The sequence below is a fragment of the Nasonia vitripennis genome, chromosome 1, assembly GCF_009193385.2.
Source record: "Nasonia vitripennis strain AsymCx chromosome 1, Nvit_psr_1.1, whole genome shotgun sequence".
Taxonomy (NCBI): Eukaryota; Metazoa; Arthropoda; class Insecta; order Hymenoptera; family Pteromalidae; genus Nasonia; species Nasonia vitripennis.
In genome coordinates this window covers 36,151,675-36,177,610 of record NC_045757.1, presented here as the reverse complement: position 1 = coordinate 36,177,610, position 25,936 = coordinate 36,151,675, and the positions used below count along the sequence as shown (strand labels likewise).

General features: G+C 37.5%; 4 protein-coding genes across 13 annotated transcripts in view; 3 read left to right on the top strand and 1 right to left on the bottom strand.

The window, feature by feature from the left end:
• LOC100123819 (pleckstrin homology domain-containing family G member 5) overlaps positions 1-10,166 on the top strand; it is a 104,531-nt gene extending 94,365 nt beyond the window's left edge. For 3 of the 10 annotated variants that reach the window (XM_032595857.1, XM_031921318.2, XM_032595856.1), the window contains exons 11-22: positions 1,836-2,133; positions 2,868-3,013; positions 3,317-3,628; positions 3,703-3,852; positions 3,929-4,189; positions 4,262-4,513; positions 4,745-4,962; positions 5,432-5,647; positions 7,197-7,429; positions 8,158-8,384; positions 8,498-9,004; positions 9,068-10,166. In XM_032595857.1, coding sequence (XP_032451748.1) covers positions 1,836-2,133; positions 2,868-3,013; positions 3,317-3,628; positions 3,703-3,852; positions 3,929-4,189; positions 4,262-4,513; positions 4,745-4,962; positions 5,432-5,647; positions 7,197-7,429; positions 8,158-8,384; positions 8,498-8,503 — 2,319 coding nt within the window. In that variant the 3' untranslated portion in view covers positions 8,504-9,004; positions 9,068-10,166. Of the gene's footprint in view, positions 1-1,835; positions 2,134-2,867; positions 3,014-3,316; positions 3,629-3,702; positions 3,853-3,928; positions 4,190-4,261; positions 4,514-4,744; positions 4,963-5,431; positions 5,648-6,741; positions 6,764-7,196; positions 7,430-8,157; positions 8,385-8,497; positions 9,005-9,067 lie in introns of those variants that run through there. The other 7 variants (XM_031921321.2, XM_031921320.2, XM_016990219.3 and 4 more) reach the window with 7 other exon arrangements.
• Positions 10,167-10,292: 126 nt separating this feature from the next.
• On the bottom strand, positions 10,293-15,069 carry LOC100123816 (leucine-zipper-like transcriptional regulator 1). Its single transcript, XM_001607496.6, has 10 exons — positions 14,660-15,069; positions 14,274-14,582; positions 14,083-14,197; positions 13,847-14,013; positions 13,572-13,773; positions 12,708-13,500; positions 12,465-12,643; positions 12,101-12,385; positions 11,843-12,028; positions 10,293-11,746 (listed from the first exon to the last, which is right to left on the bottom strand). Exons 1-9 carry the CDS (start codon positions 14,764-14,766, stop codon positions 11,909-11,911), a joined length of 2,277 nt encoding a protein of 758 aa, XP_001607546.2. The 5' UTR covers positions 14,767-15,069; the 3' UTR covers positions 10,293-11,746; positions 11,843-11,908.
• Positions 15,070-15,905: 836 nt separating this feature from the next.
• LOC107980910 (glutamate receptor ionotropic, NMDA 1) lies at positions 15,906-18,105 on the top strand. The gene is made up of 7 exons (XM_016984100.2): positions 15,906-16,127; positions 16,200-16,294; positions 16,371-16,544; positions 16,620-16,840; positions 16,908-17,125; positions 17,205-17,458; positions 17,533-18,105. Exons 1-7 carry the CDS (start codon positions 15,921-15,923, stop codon positions 17,819-17,821), a joined length of 1,458 nt encoding a protein of 485 aa, XP_016839589.2. The 5' UTR covers positions 15,906-15,920; the 3' UTR covers positions 17,822-18,105.
• An 820-nt stretch (positions 18,106-18,925) lies between these two features.
• LOC100679684 lies at positions 18,926-22,325 on the top strand. The gene is made up of 8 exons (XM_032595801.1): positions 18,926-19,800; positions 19,870-20,648; positions 20,714-20,808; positions 20,870-21,046; positions 21,117-21,334; positions 21,407-21,624; positions 21,700-21,947; positions 22,023-22,325. Exons 2-8 carry the CDS (start codon positions 20,442-20,444, stop codon positions 22,234-22,236), a joined length of 1,377 nt encoding a protein of 458 aa, XP_032451692.1. The 5' UTR covers positions 18,926-19,800; positions 19,870-20,441; the 3' UTR covers positions 22,237-22,325.
• The last annotated feature ends 3,611 nt before the right edge of the window (positions 22,326-25,936 follow it).

The window sequence follows — 25,936 nt, the reverse complement described above, 5'->3', positions numbered from 1 at the left end:
AAGCCTATTCATTCTTAATGCAGTTATTCCTCTTAAATCCGCACGGTCCGATAATCGAAGACTTTCTTGCCGAACCTCCTCGAAACTCGAAACAGATAAATCCGCACTGTACAGCACCGAAACTTGGCTTTTTCATCAAACGCGGTCCTGCGTTCCCGTCTCCCGCACAAAATATACGAGCCTCGATATAGCGCAACACACGACCGTTTAAACAAGTCGTCTTTTCCGCGAGAATAAAAATTCTCACGTACAAGGCATAGTCTCCTTCTCCCTGCATAGCGTAAAGTTCGCTCGTAGAGAATAACACGAAGCTAACCGTAGGCACGACTGAAACTTTCTTCCCTTGTAAAGTCTCGCGAGCGAGTTCGCCTATATAAAACGCTGCGTCGACGTATGAGCTGGGAGCATTATGCATGCAACGACTTCGCCATCCCATAATTCGATTTTACGCGTGTCCCTGCATTAGTGAGGGCGTCGGGAATTTCCTGATAATGCTGGAAAAACTGCGAGCGAGTCACTTTCCCCCTCGGAGAGGCAAGTTCTAACCTCGAGTGTGGGAAATTGATAAGAACTCGTTGAGAAGTGCGAGAATTCGCTAATAAGGTGGGCGGATAAAGGATTGGTATTATGTTGGGCTGATTCAGCCGGGTGATCGGTTTCTTGATTTGTTATAGCGTGAGGTAGGTACTTGGAAATCCTCCACCATCGATCTCAAATTGAACATCCTCTTCTCGTCTCCTCTCGCATATTATACATTCATAAGACACATCGTGCGCTATAGCTGCGCAAATAATTATCGAGCTATAATTACTTAAATGCCCATTAAAGCGTCAGGCCTCCTGACTTAATGAGAGTTATGCGAGCAGCCGCGAAACTTGGGCAATCACGCGAGACTTTGACTGTACTCGATCGATCTCGCGTTCCATAACTTCGTCCTCAAAATATTCTCTCTGTAGTTATATATAGGTGGATCGACGTTGGAAGGACTAGTTGTGTTGCATCGTGATAAAAGACTCCGTGTAAGAAATCTCGAGATTACTGGAAACATAGTTCGAGGCGATGCAGGAGGGTATAATTAAGAAGTCATTAGTGGCTTACGCTTCCACGAATTCGAAATCTCGCGCGCGAGTATAAAGTTTTAATGCTCTTTCTTACGATCGGAGTAAAACGAGCTGTGAATCATAATTTTATGGCACTCGTCGATTATACTCTTTTACGATTGTACCACCGCTGTGTCTATTAATTAAGGAGATAGTTCGACGGAGGCCTGTTTCTCCGCGACATCCACAAAATTGCGGGTGGATTTTTATGGTGTTATATAGTCGATCGTTTGATGCCGTATAAATTAATGTGTTACCAGCTGACGACAAATTTTCGAAATTAACATATTCGGTCAAACGATTCAAATGTAAGATGAAACACCCTTGGCTCTGTAACGAAAGCACAAAGTCTGAATCAGGATAATTATTCCAAGGCAAATGTGGAAAGTCAGAAACAACATTATCGGCTTAGTTCAAAGACGAAAGCGCGTCTTAAGTGTTCCTGAAATATTCAGGCGCGCCGATTACGCGAACTAAAAGCATCGCCAGCTCGCAGTCAAAGATTTATCGCGGAGGCGTAATAATTAGGATTCTATTAGGCGAAGCTTTTAAGTACAATTACGCAAGGGCGTCCAAAGGAGGTTCGACCTTTTCGTAGACGCAATAAGCAGGCCGACTAATGAGTCAAGTTCAACGATGAAACAATGTTACCATGAAATAAAGCTATACTTCAAAATAAGTCAAAGTGTACTATAAAAAATTGCAAAAACTAACTCATGCGAATACTCACGACAGCCCTCGGATTCTCAGAGCTACAGAGGCCGAAGCAGCCGATTCTTTAGCGTCTCGACGGAGGACTCGTCGATGGACTCGGAGGTGGGTGCAGCTGCCGCGGCAGCGCTCGCTTCGGCCAAGGGTGTCGCTGGGGCTGCGGGACTCAAGGCCAGCAAGCAGCGCTGGAGCGGCTTCTTCACCAACACTAAGGGCACCAAGATGGAGCTCCTCGTCGAGCAGCTCAACGGCTACACGAAACACGGGGTGCCGAGGCTGCCCGAGTCGCAGCTGCCCTACGAGCTAGCTGCCAACGAGGAAGGTAAGACGAAAGAATTTTTTGGTCGCAAAAATAATTACTCTCCCAAAACCTTGAAGCTCGAGCTTTCGGCGTAGCAAGTAAATAAAACAATAAATCCTGTATTTCACTCGCTTGCAATTGGGTCTATACGAAGGCGAAGGTCTGCGAAGGCTAATGGATTGAAGTTAACTCACACTGCTCAGCGTAATCAACGTTCGAGAAAGTCAATTTCTTTAACGATGTAGTACTTATCAGCGATTGCCTGCGGAGGAGTGTAGGAAAGACAAGGCTTCCGTTCCAAATTGATTCCAATTGTTACACGGGTCCGATCGTCTCGACGATCTAATTTCGCTCCGCGAGAGATGATTTTATCTCCAACGGGATTTCTTAACGTATATAGAAATACGTAAAGTGCTGCGAGTTGGCTTGTTCTCCTGAAAGCCTCCTTACAAGCATAAATACTTCGATGATTCTCGGTCGAGTAAAAATACAAGCATTAAAATTCGCCTCAGGTCTGCGGCGCAAGGAAATCCGATGCAATTTCGAGAATGCAGTCGACCGAGGCTCTTTTCTATTCGATTTAGCGCAGCTCCAGCCTCTGCGTGTAATTGCAGCCGCATCAGCCCTCTTTTTCGCGCACGCGGACTATTTTCATCGGGTCGAAAACGATGTGGAGATATAATATATGGAATGTTATTCATAATAATAATAATATTTTGGAATTGAATTTGCCACTATCTTTGTATCTTCCACAGCGCTCTTCAGTCTGGAGAACGATTGGCGCGACATAGTCGAGAACTCGGAGCTCCTGAGCGAGAAGCAACAGCAACAGCAAACGGCCCTCTGGGAGTTGGCGCAGACGGAAGCGGCTTACATTAAAACGCTCAAAGTCGTGACCGATGTAAGTGCTCTCGAAACTATTGTACACTTTGGCGCATACACACACAGCTATACACACTGGCGAAAAATCATCGCGCGTCCCGGCAACTTTGAACTTTCCCGGAGTGTTAGTTTAATTACGCTCCAGAGGATCGAGCGTCGCGCAAAAGTTTCATTGTTTACATCCTCGGGAATTTCGACCGTCAGCAAAGCTCGTCTCATTTTCCGCACACGCCGGCACTTTCGAGTTTAAGCAGTTTTGCGAGTATAGCATAAGCGCGATATTATGTACGAGCGTAAATCAGCGACTTTTTCTTCTCCGCAGCTCTTCATGGCTTGTCTGTGCGGCCTGCAGGCCTCGAATATCCTGAGCGAGGTCGACAGGACGCGGCTGTTCAGCAATATACCCGAGATCTACGCGGCCAATCGTGAATTCTGGACTGAGCACATCGCGGCGATGCTGGACGCGGCGAGAAGCACGAGGCAGCCGCTCGATCCCGGACACCTACTCCAAGGCTTCGAAAGCTTCGAAAAGATATTCGCCCCCTACACGAGGTACTGCTCCGAGCAGAGCAAGTGCCAGCAATACTGCCGAGACCGTCTCAACGACAACGACCTGTTCACGGCCTACCTCGTGGTGAGTATTATTAGAGATGTATCCGAGGAGGGTGATCGTATTGCGGTTGGTTTAACGTCGGCTCTGTTGTGCAGTGGTGCGAAACGCAAAAAGACTGCAACCGCTTGAGGCTACTCGACATTCTGGTCAAGCCGATGCAGAGAATAACGAAATACTCGCTTCTGCTGAAGGCCGTGCACAAGAACACGGAGCACGAAGAGCAGCGAGCCGAGCTGACCATCATGGTAAAACATGCGAAATTTGATTTAAAAAGTCATTTTCGATGCTCGAGTAGTACGTAAAGCCCTATATTCCCCGCAGATCAAATCGGTGGACACCTTCGTGGCGTCCGTGAACGCGGCGATGCGCCGGAGCGAAGAAACGGCGAGACTGGCCTCGGCAGCCTCGAGACTCGAGAGCTACGACGTCGTCGAGTCGCGCGACGAGGAACTCGAGAAGCTCATCAAGCTGCACAGCAACCTGGACATCATGACCGCGCCGATGCCCGGCTGTCCCAAGGACGCGCTCAGAACGCTGCTCAGGGAGGGTGACCTCAAGCTCCGCGACGCTGCGACCAGCAAGGTATGAAAAAAGGATCAATCACATACGATCCGTCCCGATTCGTAAACAATACGCACAATAATATTATGCTAGATGGAGGTGCACGTGCTCCTGCTGACGGACATGCTGCTGATCTGCAAGCAATCGACGAAGAAAGCCTCGTCGAGCAGCGGCTCGGGGTCAGCCGGTGGCGGTCTCAAGATAGTACGGCAACCGCTGGTCGTCGACCGCGTGCGCATTCACGAGCTGAAGGAACAGTCGAGCCTCGGGCTCGTCTACCTCAACGAGTACGGCGCCGCATCGGCGGCTCTCGTATTGAGCGCACCGGAGCCCAAGCTCGCCAAGGTACGTTTCCGGCATTGTTCTATGCCCGCCATATATACGTTGTATACCCACTGCTGCGTAAACTGCGGTCGCCCGATGCACGTGTGTGGGCAGCATTGCTGATGCTCCTCCGGAGGCTGGCTTTATTGTATGGGGAGAGTACACTGCCTAATTTTGGAAAAATATTTGTTTTCGTCCTTATCCAATCTGAACATACTGCTTATACACGATTCATTTGCATTCCACCCGCAGTCCTGGATGGAGTCGATAAGGAAGGCGCAGCAGCAGCTGACGATGCTGAAACTGCCACCGCTGGGCAGTTCGCTGACACTGGGCTCGGTGAGCCGTCAGGCGAGCACTTACCTGGGCGACGGCGATTTCGACATGGACGAGCTCAGCGAGGGTATTCCGAGGACGCCGCGCGGAAGCAGTCGTGCCTCCCGAGTCAGCAGTCTCGCGCACAGCCACAGGTTCGTTCGTCGCCGAGCACGTTTGCTCATGCCATGTACTTTTTCAATATCTTCGGTTGCCGGGAACACACTTGACTCACGGAATGCCTAAACTCGATGCACGTTCCCTCGATTGCGACCACAATCGACCGATTACTGCTATGCCAAACGATCGAACGTAGTTCACACGATAGATTGCACCCACGAGGCGAAGCTTTTGAAGCTTCGCCAGCATGAATCGAGTAGAAAACACCCACACACAGCCCAACGAGCCCCATGACCACACACGGAGAGCCTCACAAGCACATCACACTGCACCCGTCCGATTATCTGCAAGCCCTTTGATTTTTCTGAGTGTGCGCAAAAAAGCTGGCATATCTCTCGAGAAAGTCGCTCTAATCTCCCTTAGTCTATAGTGACCCTGTCCCCGCGCGCGTTCGCGTTATCGTAAGCCGGAGCTCGCGAGACAGCCTCCCCTCGCCTTAAAAAGCAGCTTGTGCCTTTGCAGCGGCAGCATGGAGATGGAGGGCGCCTCGCCGAGCGGCAGTAACTTCCTGCCGTCCTACAATCCCAGCCGCAATGTGAGCGTCGAGACGACCGAGCCGCCCAGAGCTTCCAGTGTCTCGTCCGAGGAAGGAACCGAGTCGGCTGCTGTGGCCGCCGCCGCCGCCGCTGCCGGACACAACCATCGCCAGCTGCAGATCAGGTGACAGCGGTCGCGACTCTTTCCGCACTCGGCCTGAGCTTTTTCTTCTTCTTCTTAGTCTCTTCTCTTTTCTTTTTTGATATTATCATTATTATCATTACTATCGTTTGTCTTAGATTTTCTCCTCATTTAGCTGTACCGTTACGTGAAGCTTCCGTTTTAGTTGTTGCGAATAGGACGTGTACCTACTTTTTCTTTTGGTTGAGATTATATTAGAGATTCTTAGAGAATACGGAGTAGTTGGCAAGCTATTTTTTTCATTACTGTACTCGAGGATGCTCTCGTAGTTGCTTTTGAGAAGTGGCTTCTTTTTGCGCCTGTCGAAGAAAGAGACGAAAAATTTACGAGTATTAGTTTTTACGTATAACATCACATATTATGCTCTGAGCGGTGATCGACACAAGTCTTGAAGACTTTGTGTACAATTACAAAAGTTTATAATGTCTTATTGTATCGCGATAACGTTGATTAGTCGTTTTCTTTTAATGGATTCATCTATGCACGTTTGTGATGATTGAACTAGAACAACGGACGAACAAAGTATTTTATATGGATATTGTGCTATATCGGTAGATTATTTGAAAGGGTGTTAGTTTTACTTGAATATCGATGTTCCTCTACCTATATTATGTACGTTCCTGTTTATATATCAAAGTATACTGATGCGTATACTTTTTTTTCTTCTTATTTGCACTCAATATCGCGGGCAAACGCATTTTTATTTATGTACGTCTATATATTTTTTGTTAATTATTGACGCTGTTATCTACATTAGTATTATTATTGTTATTCCAGTTGAAAAATGTGTACGATTCAATTGACTTACTCGTAAATAATCAGTTTAGTCATAGGATGCATAATCTATTTTAATACTATAAAGTTTACAAAGTAATACATAGCGTAACATTTTTTTATGTATAACCATTACCTTATATTATTGTAGATATTATGTGAAAACGATGTATCATATAATTGTAAATATGAATTGTTATCAAACACGTCGTATTTTACTCTCGAATAAATTATTCTACTATTATGCTATTAAGCTTACGTTTCCTTACTTTTTCATTCTAACGAGTGATATTTTATTATAGTATCTAAGTGCACTCGACTTTTGCATGTAAGTAAAGTATCTCGCAAAGACCTCTATTTGTTTGAAAGCATGACTTTTACATTCGATTTCACGTACAATATATAAAGAGCAAAGCTTTGCATTTGATTTCGCTATGAACACGCAATTGAAAACGAGGAAAAATATCGTGTGCGCGATAAGTAAAGGAATTGAATTCACACAGAATTCGATGAATCCACCTTTCAATATCATCAATCAGGCTGCTTTACGTGCTGCGTGATTTTAAATTAGACCGCCTTTGGCCGTTTTATTTCGAATCTCGATCGACAGCGATTCAATTAGTCCGACTAAATTAAATTACAAACGCACACATACGATCTCTTTCCTCTCCTAACCAGAGTACACCGCATAGTTGTAAAACATTGAAGAGGAAGAAAAAGCAGGTGAAAATGAATTTGTTGTGACCACGTGAAACAGCAGACGCTCTCTACTGAACAAGTCGCCGACGCCGAACACACTGAGCGTGCAGGTGCCGGCTTACTCGTGCCTCGGGCAGTCGCTGCCCAACCTGACACTGGCCACCTCGCCGCAGACGTCGACTGTCTCGCCGACGCCGCCATCCTCGCTCCTCATCGTGCCCCAGATCACTAAGAGCAAGGACACCCTCTTGTCTCCCGGTCATCGAGGTGAATTTTCATTTAAGAAAAAAGGCAATACGATTTTGGATTTTTAATGGCTTTTTACACGCTCTATCTCTTACCTATGTGTATGATTAAATGGGTAAAAGTCGATTTTTTACCGACTCGAGGTTTGTGATATCGCTTATTTTGCACGCAATGGCGAAGAGAAGAGTTATTTTGCAATGTAAGGTAGTTATTAGAGTAGCCAAGCTTGGCAGAGCCGACAATGGAATGCAGCCGTAATTCTCGATCCGATATTGTTCAACAAAGAAACGAAAATTCTTATCCAATCCTTTTATTTCAATATTTAAAGTATTCTCGTGCTCTCGGCTTGGTCGTTGATGATTATTCATACAGTGAGTTCGAGCGTATTTATTTTAATACTTTTTCGCCGACTGTGTACACGCACGAGGTATGCGCGTACATAAATGTTTGCGAGTGCAAATAAACCCAATTTTTGAAGAATACAGCTCACGTTTTTTTACCGGAAAAGTCGGCTTTTACGCATTTCGAATGAAAACACACGCGCATACCCTTCGAAATACGATAAAACATAACATTCCGTACAAATATTGCAAACACACCAGCAATTTGACACGAGCTTCTTACAAATTCAAAGCAAAGCAAGCAACACTGTATAAAAGAATAAAAAAAATAATTCGTCACCCCGTGGCCTTCCGTAAAGCTTTCGCACCTCCAGTATTACTAAAAACTCGGGTAATAACGCAAAACGGCATTTTTCCCGTCTCTTTCCTCAGGCATCTCGTATCCGCCACCGTCGCCGCCTAGGGGTGCCCTGAGGCGAGCTTTTGCGATTCCACAATCGCGCAATCCGCCCCTCATAAAGACCAGGCACGTGAACGCCTCGGTCGTGCAGACTCTGCAGACGACCATCAGCCTCGACTCCGAGGCCATCGAGGAGCGCCGCAGGAGGCTTGAACCATCGCACAGGATGGCCTCGACCAGCAGCATCGCGGAGGAAAAGGTGCTGCGAGACTTTTTTTAATTTACTGCCGTGAAAATGAGAATCGTAAATTAATTTCGATTTTTTTCTTCAAATATACGAGACTACAACGAATCTTTGCTTTCTTTTTACAGAAGTGAAGAGAACTGACAAAGAGTACATAGTCTGGAGAACTTGTTTTTGGAAGATGCCGCGCCTCATCGGCGCCGTCATCGCTACCGATCATCATCTTCGTCGCGGCTAATTCCGCGTCGACGATCTTTTTTATCAGCCTCGGCTTATTCGCCAACAATTATCCTCGACAATTGGACGTGTTTGTACAGAAATAAACGAAGCGGAGCGAGAGCTACCGCCACGATCCTCGTTTCCTCATCCTCCGTCATCGTCGTCGTCGTCATTGAAATCGAAACATTTTGGGCGCTGCACACACCCACGTGTCTAGATTCAAGACGACGACGGCGACGACGATTAACAGGTGGTGATTCCTCGGGGACGTGCGGTAGGTCGGCTCGAGCGTCGAAATATAACGACGATTTTTTTGGCGATCGGCAGCGCCAGCGGCGGCGCAATGCCGATTGCCACGTGTGTATAGTCTCTTGTTCTCTTTGAACCTGCGATACACCAGAGGAATTCCACAACCGGTAAACATTTTAAATTTTTTGTCGATTAATCATTGATTCAAACTCAAACTTCATGTCTTTCAGATTGGGGCCATTCGAAGACAACGTTAAATTTTTAAGACAGCTCTTATACTGTTACTTACAATATAACGATTACAATATTTTACGAAGCGCTGCGAACGATAACACTTTTCTAACTCTTCCGAAGAACGCACGAGGGGGATCATCATCGCGAGGATGGCAACTTCAACGAACGTGGACTAAGCTCGGCTCAAGACGATTTTTTTGCATCGTTCGTCAAGCGCAGGTTTTCTTCGTAAAATTTAATGAAAAAACAAAGCAACTTAGTCTCTTAAGTCTTAAGCGACGAACAAAAGGCCTACTTAGCATAATTTATTGTGTAATAACTAGCGAACGCGAATCTTACACATAGTTATAACAATAAAAAAATCAACCTAGAGAAACTCTTAGAGAAATTTAAACTATGCTTCATAGCGAATGGAACTACGAGTGTGATCGTCAAATAAAGAGTTAAACAAATAAAGAAAGTCAAGTCTGTTACTATATGATAAAAAAGTAATATGTTCATTTTGAATTTGTGATTTTAATGATCGATATATAATCTATATATATTTATCCAGTCGCTGATTATTACGATATATGTATTATATCACGAGTTACACACCTATATTTATGTTCAAATCGAAGAATTGAGTTCCTTGGAGTATTGCGACAACTCGTCGCACACATTGTTCACGATATTTATATTTCAGATTATTTAACAATTAAAAAATTATTTGATTATGAAGAGGAATGAATATATAGGCTCTATGTCACGGATAAAAAATAAACTAGAAGAAATGTCATATTTGGTACTTTGAGCGTATGTATATTATGTCTACTACGTAGAAAAGATGTGACGAAAATAAAGCAAACAGAGGTTCATTTTTAAATGGAAAAAAAGTCCGCGCGTGCCAAAGGAATTTTTTTTTACCCGAGGCTGCGGCTTTTGTTCTTTTATTCCGTGAGAGCCATAGAGAAAATGTGTGAGAGAGAAATAAGAAAAAGTGAGAGATTGTAACAGATGTAGGAAATACGCTTGCACAACCTAACGATTATTGAAATCAATGTTTCATGAACAATGGACCGTAAGATTGTGAGCAAATAAAGATTGCAAATATAACGCATAATTTATTAATAAAAAAAATCTGCTTCATTATTTCCTTTTGATTTCCCATTGAAGGTAGGTACTGAGTATAAAGGACTTCTGAGTTTATTTCATATCTAACAAAAGTAGACGAATCAAATATCGATTGGCAAGAACAAAAACTTTTTATTTTTCACTTTTCATAAAAAATGTTCGTTATTAAACATATTACAATTATAACATTTTTTCAAAATACAATTTTATCCATTCATTTTATTAAACAAAGTTACTCATTTATACAAGTAAAACATTGCAACGGATGCGTCATGTAGTTTATACATTTAAAAATTCGATCGATGAAATTAAGAAATCGATGTCTCCTTTTACTTTTGAATATATTCAAAGGAACTGAGTTACTATAGTTCAATTTCTACAGGTAAATTCTTTACAGATACTTTACTTAATATATATATTCAACATTTTTATATAGATTATAATACATACAATAACGGTAAGCAATCTTTGAAGTCTATGAATTTTCATATTCTATCGAACTTAGTTTATATATATATATATTACTTAAATATTGCATTTCGCACAAATTATTAGTTATTCCTTTAAATAACTACTTTTAGTAATGCTAGAAAAAGTATAAGATAATTTAAAGCTAAACAGCAAAAGCTTCACAGCCACTTTCTAGCAATACCTTGAACTCCATTGAGATGCCTCCATTGAGATTAACGCAAAACGATTGATTGACAATAAGAACTGACGTAAAAAAAACTATTTTCGAATTTTAAACGTAATAACGATCAGAATATAGTAAAGATAACTATAAAATTAATATTTTCCTATAAACAATTTATTTGAAAAATTAAAGTTATGATTCGTAAAAACTTTAATTATACATACAGGTATTATGTAAAAAAATAAAAAAAGACAGAAACATTGAGTCTACCTAAATTACGTTTCTGGTGTTTGCTTATTCATTGATTAATATCAAGACTTTTGATCTAAATTACTTTTCATTCGCAGTATTCTACTAGAATAACTCCTTCATAATTACATTTTCGCCATATATTTAAACAAATTAAATCTCAGTCGTCAAAAATTTAATATCATGATTTGCAAAGTTTTCGAATAATGTATAACATTAACAGTAATAAAATATAATTTAACAACAATACTCATTTTCTAGTTGAATAATAACCGTGCTTTTCCAAACTATACTAAAATAGCAAAAACGTAGTTCCGTTTTTACCTTCTTTTGAGAAAAAAATAGATTCAGATCAAAATTCTCAAGATAGAAAACATGACCTTTGAGAACTGTCATCTTCTTACAAAAACAACTTTCTGATACCCAGGTCGGGCAAAGCGTAAAGTGTGCGCCTAAGAGTTCCTTGCCTATCAGAGCATCGTTGTGCGCTCAGTGATCGCTTAGCACCGAGAGGACGTTGTTTTTGTGTGTCGTTGGACGTTGGGGTTTTCGCCATGTTGAGCGTCTGCTGTTGAGCATCCACGAAGCAGCTCGTCAGTGGCGTTGCTTGATCCAAGTAGCAATCGCCAACGAACAGGATCGTGCGGCCGATTAACGTAAAATTAACTCGGCAGAGCTCCTAGGTGACGTAAAGAACAGACATGTAATTTTTATTTTACAGAACTGAGAGATTAGTCCGGTTAACAAATATAAATTGACATTAGAAAAGACTAACTTGAAAAGTCGTGGGCGTTGAAACTTTCCAATCACGAGAACGATGTTGGCTCGTGAAAGAGATGCGTCAGCAGTGATTCGACATATCCTGACAAGTTCGCGCTTCGCTGCGCTCGTCTGCCATGGCTTCTATGATGTCTAGCAAAAGTTCACGAGTCAGCTGTTTCAGTCTTGGCAATCGTACAACCTGCGATGAGATAAAAGATAAAAAACAATGTCATTCGTGAGCTATTTGTTAATATCAAATTTCATTAATTACTTTTCCAATATGATGAACGATGAGATTCAAGGCGTATTTTTTTATATCGACGGCTTGCATTCGATCTGCTGCTTCCAAGATCTGTATCACATTTTCAAATGTTACATTCATTTCGAGATTCTGCTTACAAAAAGCCTGTAGACGATTATTTGTAAATCCGTAGAAAACTGGGACCGTAAAGAGGTATAGAGAATCCTCTGGAGGCATGGAAACATCGGCGTAATATATGTATCGCAATAGTGACCCGAATGATTCTGATGATGGAATCATTTCGCCAATTTGTATCTGAAAAGTTTTTATTCATTAAATTATAGTTGTTAATCGGGATAATTCGATAAATTGATAGAATAAATATTTCCCGTACATTAACCGTGTTACTTTCGGGCATGAACGATCTGAATAATCCCTCAAAGTAACTGCAACGAGCTGCCAATACTGCTTTATGCGAAGGTATTGGCACTCCATCAAGTAATAGAGTAATATCACAAAATTCTTGCCCTATGCCTTTTAAAAATGCCTCCATGTCTTGCTCGAGTGTTGTTCCTATAATTTTGAATACAGAAATCAGTAAGAAAGTTTGGATTCCAAATCATATTACACAACTTACCCATATCAGTTCCTAAATCATACTGCTTGAAGAAATTTTTAGCTTGCGGCATCTGTTTTCTTCTGATAACTTCAACCATCAATGGCTGATCCAGAGACTCAAATTCCTGACTCATGACTATTTGATTGTAATTGCTGTCTTTTACAACAAAACTCAAGCAAAGCTCCTTAATAAAATATAATTTAAGCATTGCAGCATTATGCAGTGCTTCTAAAACATTAGCATGATTTATTGTAGCTTCAAGGTAGTGAACACAAAGCTGTTCTAAGCGTTTCATGTTGAATTGCACAGCCAAACGATATACATCCATCATAAGCAAAACTATTCTGTTGCTCAATGGATCTTCGATCTTCTTCGTTGGATCGATACGGTCAGTGTAAATGTAGTTTAAAACCATGTCAAATGCCTCTGGCACTGCATCCTTTAGTTTCACTTCAAGTATTGGAAGGTCTTTGACTGGAATCTCTTCACCACCATAAACTTCCTCTAGGTATTCCTGTCGCTTTTCCTTAGCCTGTCTAATCCTCTGCCTTAAAAACTTTGATCGAGCTGCAACCATTGCTATATGAGCCGGGATCTTTGTGTCGTCCTCGCCCACGATAAACTCGACGTCACAAAACTGACGGGAATTCAACAGACGACCGAAGTCGTCGTGTAGGGTACATTTAGGATAAGAAGAAAATTGGAATCGATACGTTTCGCCCGACCTCACGTTGTTGTCGACTGTACCACCGAAAATGAACATTGCGTCGCCAATGACAGCTGCTGCATGAAAAAGACGTCCCGATGGAATCTAAAAAAAACAACAACAAGAATAAGACAAACAAAAATGAAAAAATCACTTATAAGTTCAAGGGTTTATACCTCGCTATCAGAAGATGGAGTGACAATATGCCATGTTTGAGTGTCAAGATCATAACAGTGAAGATCATTAGGTAGAGTAGAATCTGCAGTACCACCGAAAACGTAAAGATGCCGATCAAAGCTGACCATTGTATGACCATAGCGACGTGCCGGTGGAGGCGGCGCACCACGTAATATATGTTCAGTAGAAATTCTTGTCCATCTAAAATATTAAAATCTTAATGACAAGCTGTTCAACTTTTTTTCGTTCTATCAGTATAAAGTAATAAAATTACCTCCTTTCTCGAAAGTGAAATTGAAATAAACTGTTGGTAATTTTGGCACCACTCTGTCCACTGAATACAAACATAGATTCCCGAGCTACTGCTACAGGAAAATTGCAGCACGTAGGTGGACAATCTCCTGACTGAACTACCTTTTCCCAAATTTTTTGATCCCCAGGCTAGAAGCAAATATTGTGTTGATAAATAATTGATTAACCTGTGAATTAATCAATTTGAAAATATCTTACAAGTAATGATATAGTCCACATGTCATTCAAACGAGCATTTCCATCATAACCAGCAAATATCCATAATTTGTTGTCGTAAACAGCAGCTCCATGAGCAGATCTGGCAACTGGTGTTCTAAAGTAGATTGACAAACATAAATTACCTAATTCAACTTTACTTTTTATTGAATGAAATCTCATACTACACTTACTTTCCAAAGAACTTCCATTCAGTCCACTGTCCATTTGGGAAGCGATACTCAAACAAATCATTTTTGTTGGTCAAATTGGAGTTGGAGTGAATGTCTCCTGTGTAGCCACCAAACACAAACATAGAAGAGCCATTGATAACAGCGGAGTGATGATACCTAGGAGCTGGTGGGGTCCCAGTAGCGAATGCTCTCACCCAAGCTTTTTCTTTCACATCGAATCGCAGCAAGTCATTCAGCATCTGCTTGCCATTGTCTCCTCCAAAGACGTAGATTGCATCTTTATAAGCTACTACTGTGTGCTTACTTCGCCTAATGACAAATAAATAAAATTAATTACAATGTCAAAGCATCTAAATAAAAAATTAACACAATAACAACAAACATACCTGGCTCCAACGAATTCACAGCATTCAGGCATACGCTGCCATCGGTGCACAGTCTCGAAGGGCCCGAAATCCAGGGTCAAACACTCGGTCGCTGCGATGTTATCCATTGCAGCTGATCGACTTCCTCAATGAATCCCCAAGACCAGAAAAAGAGCAGAACAGATATCGAACGGACTCCGGTCAAAAAGGGCGACTCACGAAGATATTCCAGGCATATTTCCGTCCGCACTATCGGACAATCTTCTGCCCAGATACGGGCGCGAACTTCCCGACGAGATCCGGCATTTGTGTTTATTGTCTGATGGGCACTATAGCCGTGCAGTACTCGGCTCTAACTTTTGACAATGCTGTGCGGATTCGTGCAGCTTAATCGATTCATCGCGAGCGGAGGAGAGGCCAGCGCTCATTCATTTCTACAGAGAGTGCATCGACCAGAAGTGACCGGCAAGTGGCGCCATCTAGTCGCGTGAGGTGAACGCTGGCGGGAAATTTGAAATATCTTCGTGTCTATGAGTAAAATAATGCTATAAAAAATTATAAACCACAGATATATCATTGCAAAATGATAAACGTGAAATCGTCAAGCGTAAAAACTGTTTTCATATGAACGTGATGCTGAGCACATTAGCAATTAACGATATAAATCAGATAACAAGGAAAAAAACACATCGGTTCACGCTGTGGAGTAATTTTCTCCACGCGATATTTTCGCGACTGTTGATCGACCGGATTACGATAGCGTAACTTTCCATTCTGTTTTCTTTCTCTCGGATGCCGTTGCAAAATGCTTTTGTCTCAGAATTTCTCACGCGGTCGAAGACGTCATTTGGAACCATAGAGAGAAGAATTTCCAACCCCTTTTCAAGCTTCTTCGACGGGCGCAAATTAATCGATTCACAAAGCTGCGTGGGAGGGCACGTTCATTCATATCTACGGCAAAGGCGACAAGACGGTGCCGCCATCATATGAACGCGCGAGATTTGAAATGTATTTGAAAAAAAAGAATAATATATAATTTTATATGTTAATTTATGTTGGTAAATTTATCATGTCTATGCGACGCCTAAATGAAAAACAACCGCATCGCAGAGGGCGTAACGCTAAACACCCTTATAATCAATGATAAATCAGATAACGCGAAAAAAATGCAGTTCACGCTATGAAGTAATTTACTTGGCGTGATATTCCCGACAGCGATCGACCCAACAACGTAGCGTAATTTTTCATTCCCTTTTTTGCTTCTCAGAAATGTCATTGCAAAATGCTTTTGTCTCTGATGCTCGTTTTTAACGCTCCGGAAATTTCCAACGCGATCGAAGGCGTCATTTGGAATAAGGGAAATGAACGCTTTATACCGATTTTCAGTGTTTCGTCTTTTTTGAGCGAGAAAAATGAACGAACCAGGATGATTCGAGATTTGGAGAATCACAATTTTCAAAGGGCTAGAATCACCGTGGCATATTATCAAGTAAGATTACAATTATGTATAGTTGGATGCGTGGAACTGTTTGATGCAGGTATATTGGTTTATTTTTTGCAGGAAAGAAATGTAGTGAGCTTCGACGACAATGACACTGAAATAAGTGGCGTATGCGGTGATCTTTGGACGATTCTGTCGGATTATCTGAATTTTACGTATGCATAATAGTCAGTGCATACCCGCGTAGTGAAATAGCGTAATTGAGTAATGATGCACACTAAATTTTTACAGATTGGTTCCGGTAAGGCTGGAAGACAAACGTTTCGGTACGAAGTTGAAAAACGGTAGTTTTGAGGGATTGTTAGGAATGATCGAACAAAACAAAGCTCTTGTTATTCCCAGAACTGGTGTGTTCATAAATAGACTGTCACTACTGGATTATACTCTGCCATTGTGGACAGTTCGGTACAGTAGATATACCTCTTTATTATATTCTATAAAATAAATTGAATTTCAATCGGTACATCTTCATATTTGCAGATATTATTTATACATAAGACCCGAGTGGAAGCATGATGAAGCATGGATATTCCATTTATTCACTGTAAAACTTTGGTACTCGATACTTCTATCGTTTTTAGTGATATGCATCGTAGGGTACCTATACGAAAAATATACAAATCTCAAGGGAATTCGTGTACAGCATCAAACTAACTTTCAAGATCATCTTCTTTACATGGTTGCTCTTGCTTCTTCTCGAGGTACGATATGCAACCAAATCTGGCCTATTCGCGCAATCCTTTGATAAAATTAACTAACACTTTTTAGGAGGTATTCCCAGTCATTATTACTGCAGATCAAAAATTGTGTATATCACCACAACCATGTTCTCTTGGTTTATCCTCATTGCTTTCAGCTCCAACGCTATATTCCTCATGATGAACAAAAAATATATTCTTCCATTCACTGGTTTAAGAAGCTTGATTCAGAAAAGCAAATACGAGGTCATTGCCTTCAGTGGTTCAATGGTTCACGAGGCCTTTGATGTAAGATGTGCTACATGTTTCTTAAGTCATAGAAGTATACGTATTTTTTAATACATGAACAATTTTGAAAACCTTTTAGAAGCTAGTGTCCAGATATTACAAACGTACTAGCGACGCAACTCGAGTTTCGTATACATCTAGCACTTTCGAACTGTACCAAAAAGTCTGCTTCTCAAACAGCATAAAGTTTGCTGCCTTTGACTCCGAAGATCTACACAAGGCAAACGGAAAATACTTTTGCAGACTAGTACATACTGAGCATCCTTACTTCGAAACTTGGATCGCGTCTGCAGTCAAACGAGGATTTCGATACAAACGCAGTTTCGATAACGGGTAAAATATTAAAAATGAGCATCATAATAAATTAAGTTTTTGAAAATTTTGATAAAATCATTATTGTTTTAAAGAATTTTAAAGCTAGCAGAAACAGGCATTTTGGACGGACTGAAAGATCGATGGATGAATTGGAAATTAACGGAAAATGAAGACAAACCTTTTCAGTCGATTGATATCAGTCAAGTATATATGATATTTGCTATATTGTTCGTCGGGTTTACTCTGTCTATTTTATTATTATTGATTGAATATGTAATATTTTTTCGATACAAAATATGTCGTACATGCATCAAAAAATATCCCTTCAAAATGGAGGTGAAAAAAAATGAGAAAAAGAAAATAACATTTATGTTAAAATGATATCTTGAGCAAATATTTATGTGTACGTATAATGAGAAATAAAAATGTCTATATTTTATTGCTAAAAACTTGCCCTACACACAAATCACAACCGTGACTACATAGCTTATAATTCAAAGTCGTAAAAAATCACATAAAAAAGTACAATTGCATGATTACGAATATCGTTCATACTATTTCCTCTATCATATAAGACATATGATAGCAGACATGTATTTCTCCGCCTTTATGGAAACGAGAGTTTAGAAAATATTTAATTTAATAAAATGCTTACACTTTTATACGTAGTTTTCATTAATATTTATGAATGTTCAAGTATAAGCGGCGTTATTTGGAACAAGAACAATGACACTTTTTTACCAATTTTTAGTGTTAAAGAATTTAGTCTCATACAAAAAAACGATTTACAAAATCAAGTAGTTGAAAAACACAACTTTCATAGAGATAGATTGCATATCGCATATTTCGAAGTAAGTTATTCTAATCCATACATTCTGCATCAAATTTACAAATCATCTACAATTGCTGATTTTTCAGGAGGATAGTTTTTTTCAATACTATGACAACGACGAAAAAGTTACGGGGATATGTGGTGACATTTGGACTTTGCTATCGGAATATTTAAATTTTACGTGAGTCAGCATCTAACGTGTTGAATCATGGCTACGTTTATTAATATACAATTAAATTTGTAGATTGGTTCTAAGAAAATCCGAAATCAAATCAATTGGTATAACAAATGATTCTACCGGAAACGAGAGTGGATTGATCGGAATGTTGCATAAAGGAGAATCCACAATTGTTGTTGTTCCAAAACTGGAAACTTATTTGGCAAAATTTGCAGCAGTTGATTTTACAATAACTTTATGGAGAACTCAGTAAGTCTTAAAAATGTAATTTCTCAATTTTTCATAAATGTTGAAAATAAAATCTTTCCTATAAGTTTTAGATTATACGTTCATCCACATTATCAATATAAAGTCATGTGGATGATTGATTTACTGTCTTGGAAAATATGGTGCTTACTCGTATTCTTTTACATATTATTCAGTTCTTTATGCATTTATTTTCGTAGATATTCTCTTATTGAAAATTCATGTTCCATTATTTCTTCTATTGCGGATATATTATTTTACAGTTTTGGAATATTTTGCAATCAAGGTTTCAACTATCTAATCCATTCTGCTGTATTCTGTGTTCTAATGAGAACTTCCCTACTCATGTTTCATTATTTTTTAGGAGATTTAATTTTCAAATACTGCGAAAAGAATTCGAAGCTATTGACTTATTCTATTTCTATGTTATCATGGTTTATCCTTGTTTCCTATGCATCCCAGATTTTAGTTTTGATGACAAGAACAGTTTTCAGCCCTCCATTTGACAGTCTGGAAACTTTATACGATACTGATTATATTATTTTGTCAGAGGAAAATTCAGTTCTGCATATTGGCTTTAAGGTATGTTAGAAATTGATTCATCGTATTGAAAAGCATCACTCATAATGAATAGCTTGCAAACGACCGCGTAATTGATTGAATATTCATACACTTTCATAGTCTCATCTTTGTACGTGTGAACTTTTGTACTCATTTTCACGCATGTCGCGAGTTTTATCACGGCATTCATTGCTTTCCCAATAAAAAAGTCAAAGATACTTGCGTATGTATTCAGCGATTTATACGACTTTCTTAATATATGCGCAAACTAAGATCTCGAGTTTCTACTGTACAGATGAGATTTCTACCGATCTATAGTCCCCTAATAAATTCGAACCGGATTCTATTTCTGTCTTCTGCCAAGAAAATAAACGAATTGGTTTGTTACGATGACAATGCAAAATACGCTTTATTAGACAGCATACACAATAAAAGAGATGACATCGACTGTACCCTGGCGCCTGTTGGCAGAGAATATTACAAAACATCGATCGTATCTGGCATTACTAAAGGATTTAAGTACAAACGAGCATTTGACATAGGGTAACAAAATCTATTATCTATGTTAACAAATATAAACAGCAAGATATAACACGTTGATTTCTGCTGAAGGATTATAAAGCTGCACGAATGTGGAATAATCAATGCTTTGAAGACTCGTTGGCTTGAGTCTCAAGTTAAACAAAAACGAAAACACCGGAGTAGTTTGTACGCTCCTGTAACTATCAATCAAGTGGCCTTAGTTATTTGCATATACGTTTTCGGATTTTTCACGTCAATTTTCACAGTGATTTTTGAAAATATTATTTATAAGAAAAGTGAAAAAATTAAGTAAATCTTCTATTTTCTTTTGTAGTGACATACGTAGAGTATAAATAAAGCATGTATAAAATGTACTTTTATATCATGTAAGTAATCAAAGCATAAATCGTAGAGAATAAAAGAATTTTTATTGATCGTGCATGTAACGTAATGCATAAAATTCAAATAGCATGGTTGATAGCAGAACACGAACTAACATTATCGTGTAGTTAATGTTCTGCACGTGTGCTTTTTCTTAATTATTATGTGACAAGCTTACAATTTGAAAAATATAATCGTTCAGAAACATGCATTAGCATCTGAAGCTTTTAACATCAAAAACGTGATTCTCAAAAATTATTCATAAAAGCGAAATTTGAACAATGAATGTATTAATTATTGTCATTTTTTACGGGTTTAATAGTTGTTTTGGAAGTAATGGTTTCATATGGGATAAAGAACAGAAAAACTTTGTGCCTATTTTTAGCATTAATCAGTTTAAACTTTTTCATGATAAAATATTAAACAAAAGTCGACAAAATGAAGTGCACAATTTTGGTGGACAAGAATTACATTTCACATATTTTGAAGTAATACATAAGTTTGTTCTATTAAGTACTGATTGTAGTATTGAGTTATAATTTAGATTTTTTAGGATCCTGACTATTTTGAGTTTTATGATAATGACACAAAAGCAACGGGAATTAGCGGTGATGTCTGGACAATACTATCTAGATATTTAAATTTCACGTAGGTTACTTTTCTTTATTTTTAATGCATGTTATCTAACTATTAACCAATGATTTTACAGAATGGTTTTAAAAAAGACATATGATCGAGAGTTAGGAACAAAACTTAGGCCAGATGAAAATTTTACAGGATTATTGGGTATGTTAGAAAGAAAAGAATATACCATAATACCCAAAATGGAAGCTTACTTGGCTCGTCTAGAAGCAGTTGATTTCAGTTTTACTTTTTATAAAGATCAGTAAGGTTTCAATGTACAAGAAAATGTTAATGCACAACCTATAGAATTAATTATCAAATGTACTATGTAGTTATAGGTTCTTTATTAAACCTTCTTATCAGTTCAACACTTTTTGGATGCTCGATCTGTTTTCTTGGAAAATATGGTGTCTTATTGTCATCTTTTATTTGCTGCTCAGTATCATAGGTATATTGTCACATAAGTTAAACGCCCAAAACTATCCACATAACGTAATACGCTCATCAATAGATTATTTATTCTATAGTTTCGGTGCACTTTGTAACCAAGGTATTATTATAATGTAATTATTACGAAGCAATAATAGTTTTTCTTAAATAGTCCAAATTTTTTTAATTTCAGGTGACGTGCTTTATTTATTTCAAAAAAATTTTCAAATTCTGTCGTTTAGTATGAGTATGTTTTCCTGGTTTTTGATAACATCCTTTAGTTCGCAACTCATTATTTATATGACACGAACTATTCTAATTCCACCATTTGATGATTTTGAAACACTAATGGATGAATCTGATTACACTATTTTAGCAGAAAAACACTCAATCGTGCACCTGGGTTTCACGGTAAGCAATGAATAAATACTTTGTATAATTATTCTACAATGATGTCCATTCTTGTTTAAGTAGCTTTCTTTACAGAAAAATTATAGGCCAATCTACACGCGTATTAACAAAGCAGGTCGAATTAAATTTTATTCTAATTTTAAACATATGTGGAATTTAGCTTGTTCAGAAAATAAGCAGTACACTGTATTACAAAGTCAGTACCTAAAGTTGGATGAAAATTTAAGTTGTAAGCTTGACCCAGTAGGCAAAGAGTACTTTAAAACTTGGATTGTTGGCGGAATTGTCAAAAATTTTGCATACAAAAGATCTATTAATATAGGGTAATGTATATTTTTATTTAAAATTAAATTGAAACTAAACATGAATAGCGTAATAATGACTCGTATAATTTTCAGAATTTTAAGATTACATGAATACGGCATAATTAAACGCTTAAAAACTAGATGGTTAGAATTAAAACATCTACCAAATACTGCATCATATTATTCACCAATAACCTTAGATCAAGTTTCTTTACTTTTTAGCATGTATCTTTTTGGTTTTCTTACAACCATTTTGGTTATAATAATAGAAAAAATAATATATTTCAGAAATATAAAATCCAAATAATAAAAAAATAACCGTTATTATAATTTGATTTGTATATGCTTTTCATACGTTCTATATTGTTATTATAAATAAAGCCAAACAGATTATCGTCAATATATGTGTACTTATTGTATTAATATACTTTTAATAATCCATTCTTACGATTTAAAAAATTCAAATAAATCCATATGTAAGTCTACAGTGTGAATGATCCCATGACAGCTATGTCATATTTGTGGGCTATAGTAGAATCTCTGTAGCACGCAGCACGTACGTGAAAAAACAGTTTTCTCTGAATTTCTACATCACTAAAACACTGTTAGATTCTTTCAAGTATATTGTATTTCTACGAAAAAGTTCAATTCACTCAATAACTATGCATGCTAAATAATTATGTGTATAAAATGTTATACTTTTATACAGATTCGTTTTGAATTTAGTGATGCATGCAAAGTATTATTTCATGGATATATTTTAACAATAAAATATTTTCCAAAGTAATGGAAATGAATGTAAAGTAGTAATTTAATTTATGCAACGTAGAATATATTATAAAAACAGGTTACTGTATAAATATGACTTAACAAAAAAAAATTCTCATTACCTCGTCATTTTAAATTAATCAAGGGGTAGATTTAAGTTTTTACTAAAACTAAATAAACAGTATTTACAAAGTTATTTTTACGCATCTTCAATATTTTACTAAGTTTTATGTGGGATCGTTTTAAACTTTGAATTATATAAAACTCATTAAATTCCATTTACCATATACAATTACAGAGATTATACGCTGGCATGTTTGATATAACTTTTATGTTGGATTATAAAAAACGAAGATTAGATACAGATAGAATATGCAATAGCAATAAATTTTTTGTAAATGTTGTTGTAAAATAGCGCATTAAAAATCATTAGTTTCAATGAAAAGAATTTGTAAATATTTTTCAGTACTCTGATTTCTGCCATTTCATCAACTTCTCATGATGTATAAGTTAATTTTTTTTGTTTCATTCTTTACAAAATATTCGTGTGGTTATAATTGTCTTAAACTCAATAATAAGGGTAAAAATTTTGTGTCCGTCATGGATATGGCACCTTTCAATAGGATACAAAACGAAGCATTGAAAGAATCGTACGAAAAAGAGAAGCATAATTTTAATGAGCAGCCTATTCGACTTCTTTTTCATGAAGTAAGTTAGTCAGTTTGTCTTCGCAATCGAGATATAGACTTGATTCACACATAGAATATTTTTATATTAGTCGAATAAATAAATTAGATATAAATCAATTTAAATTTTTTCACAATCTTTTACAGGATTCAGGTATAATAACAGCAATAAATAATAACAGCGGAGTTACGGGATTTTTTGGAGAAATATGGACATTTCTGGCTAAACATGCAAACTTCACGTATGTAAGCCTTGAAAACTTTCTTACCCTTCCTAAAATCATACTTTTTTATTATTTAACACTAAATTGGGTATACAGCTTGGTCATCAAAAAAGTACCTGAAAAAAGAATCGGCATCAGGCCGTCATTTACATCAAGCTATAATGGTCTTTTAAGATATATTGAGCATGCGGAAGCAGATATTATTGCAAGAATAGAAGTATATCAGTATTGGTCGGATGTAGTTGATTTTTTCTTACCCCTGTGGAATGACCGGTAACACGTACAAGATATCGCTTCCATTAAAATATATTTTACAAAATGTAATTAATTCGAATACGAATTTCAGCTATAGATTGTTCATACAATTATCATATAAAGAAAATTTACATTGGATATCAGATTTATTTTCTTATGAGGTTTGGACTGCAATAGGAGCTATTCATATATTATTCTTCGTAGCAAGTGTTTTTACAGAACTATGTACAGTAAAGTACGAAAAAGACAAACGTTCTATTGTTAGCTACAAAGATTATATGCTTTACTATCATGGAATATTTACTCAAAGAAGTATGCATTTTTTAAGTATTGAATGTTTTTTATAATATATTTACTTAATAATAAAACATTTTTTTAACAGGTTACTTTTTACTGCATATGCAAAAATCGCGCAGAATTTTAAATAGCAGCGCTTGTTTGTTCTCTGTATTGATTTTAAATTTTTATAGTGCAAAAATATTGTTGGTATTGCTAAACAGACCACGATTTCAACCATTTGATGGCTTGGATAGTTTGTACAGAAAAAGTGATTATTTCGTTCTATCAGAAAAGGATTCTGTAGTTCATTTATCATATGAATTCTTGCAAACTTATGAGGTAATCTATTATTATTAATTCAATAAAATGCTTTATAATTCATATAACTATAACATTAAAAACAAATATTATCATTAAAGGATTTAGAACCGAATCATGAATTGAGGAATATAATAAGATCAAAACGTATTATGTTTTGTCCCACCCGCCAACGCATGTATAGAATAGGATGTACAACTGAAAAAAATTATGCTCTATTTGAGAGTGAACATTTAAAAAAAAATGTTGAAAAATATGGTTGTACTTTTAAAGCTCTTGGAAAAGGATATTTTCATACTTTCGTCGCGGGTGGTGTCAGGAAAAACTTTACCCCGTATAAAAGAACTATTGATCTTGGGTAAGAAAAATTAAAAATAACTTATAAAATGGTTTTATGTATAAAAATCTAATTTAATTATAGAAATTGGCTTTTCAGCATTCTTAAACTATTTGAATCCGGCCTTCTGAATGCATTAAAACATCGCTTAATAGGTTTGAATAAATCTAATAGTAACAATATTTTCGAACCCATCACTTTTGAAAAAGTTTACATGATTATTATAGTATTTTTGATGGGAACTATTTTATCATTTCTTATACTTTTTGTGGAATTGCTTGTCTATTTTTTGACGAAAAAAAGTAAGGGTGGAAATTGTTAAATTATTATGCGCTGGTTATGTTTTGTATGAGAGATTTTTTCAACCTGAGTGCGACAACCAAATTTCATAGTATTATAATGGTAAAAAGTACTTTCGTTTATTAGATAAGTCAAATAAAAAATCTCTACGTAGAGTACACAATATTGGGTAAATTAATTTTGATGCGAGATCAAAACAAAAAATTTAGAATCCACAAGCTGTGCGAAAGTGACGTAAGTATATATAATCACGTTTCAGCCAACGTCATTCAAAAATATTTGTGATTGTATTAACTCGTATTGTATCAGATGAATATTTTAAAAGTCTATTTTTAGCCAAGGATGTTAGCTATCCTACAGTATATTTATTCCCAAAAAATTAAAAATAAAACTTAAAATGCCTCCTCATCAATTAAATTGTTTACTGATTTTCTTCGGCACGTGCTTGAAAAAATTTACATAACGGAACCGTTTTTCAATACATTTGATTGCATAAGTAGGTACAGATCGTATTTTGCATTCTACAAATTAATTCGATACCATCAAGCTAACTAAATGATGATTCCGTCACTAATTATTCAAGTCTCACAGATTTCATTCACATTGCTTTGCAGATAAACATCAATACTCTGTTTTCATTTATCATACGTTACTATAGGGGTAAATAAGTTATTCATTAGTTCAATCAAATTTACTAAAAATAGTAAGATAGTGTTTACAGGGATTTGTATGAAAATAAAATAAGCTTCTTGGAACTTGTTCCCTAACTGTTTACCGTGATATTTCCCGTATTCGGCTGATCAACACGTATAGTCTCCCGTGTTTGCAGTCACGTACTCC

Excerpts from the sequence above, each read along its gene's own strand:
- LOC100679684 (XM_032595801.1), top strand. The coding sequence starts at position 20,442 with ATGAATGTATTAATTATTGTCATTTTTTACGGGTTTAATAGTTGTTTT. Across the intron at positions 21,047-21,116 it reads TTTACTTTTTATAAAGATCA|TTATAGGTTCTTTATTAAAC; the intron begins GTAAGGTTTCAA and ends TGTACTATGTAG. Across the intron at positions 21,948-22,022 it reads AAAAGATCTATTAATATAGG|AATTTTAAGATTACATGAAT; the intron begins GTAATGTATATT and ends TATAATTTTCAG.
- LOC107980910 (XM_016984100.2), top strand. The coding sequence starts at position 15,921 with ATGCTTTTGTCTCTGATGCTCGTTTTTAACGCTCCGGAAATTTCCAAC. Across the intron at positions 16,295-16,370 it reads TCGGATTATCTGAATTTTAC|ATTGGTTCCGGTAAGGCTGG; the intron begins GTATGCATAATA and ends AAATTTTTACAG. Across the intron at positions 16,841-16,907 it reads TGCTCTTGCTTCTTCTCGAG|GAGGTATTCCCAGTCATTAT; the intron begins GTACGATATGCA and ends AACACTTTTTAG.
- LOC100123816 (XM_001607496.6), bottom strand. The coding sequence starts at position 14,766 with ATGGATAACATCGCAGCGACCGAGTGTTTGACCCTGGATTTCGGGCCC. Across the intron at positions 13,774-13,846 it reads TTTCACTTTCGAGAAAGGAG|ATGGACAAGAATTTCTACTG; the intron begins GTAATTTTATTA and ends TTAATATTTTAG. Across the intron at positions 12,644-12,707 it reads TGATTTAGGAACTGATATGG|GAACAACACTCGAGCAAGAC; the intron begins GTAAGTTGTGTA and ends TCAAAATTATAG.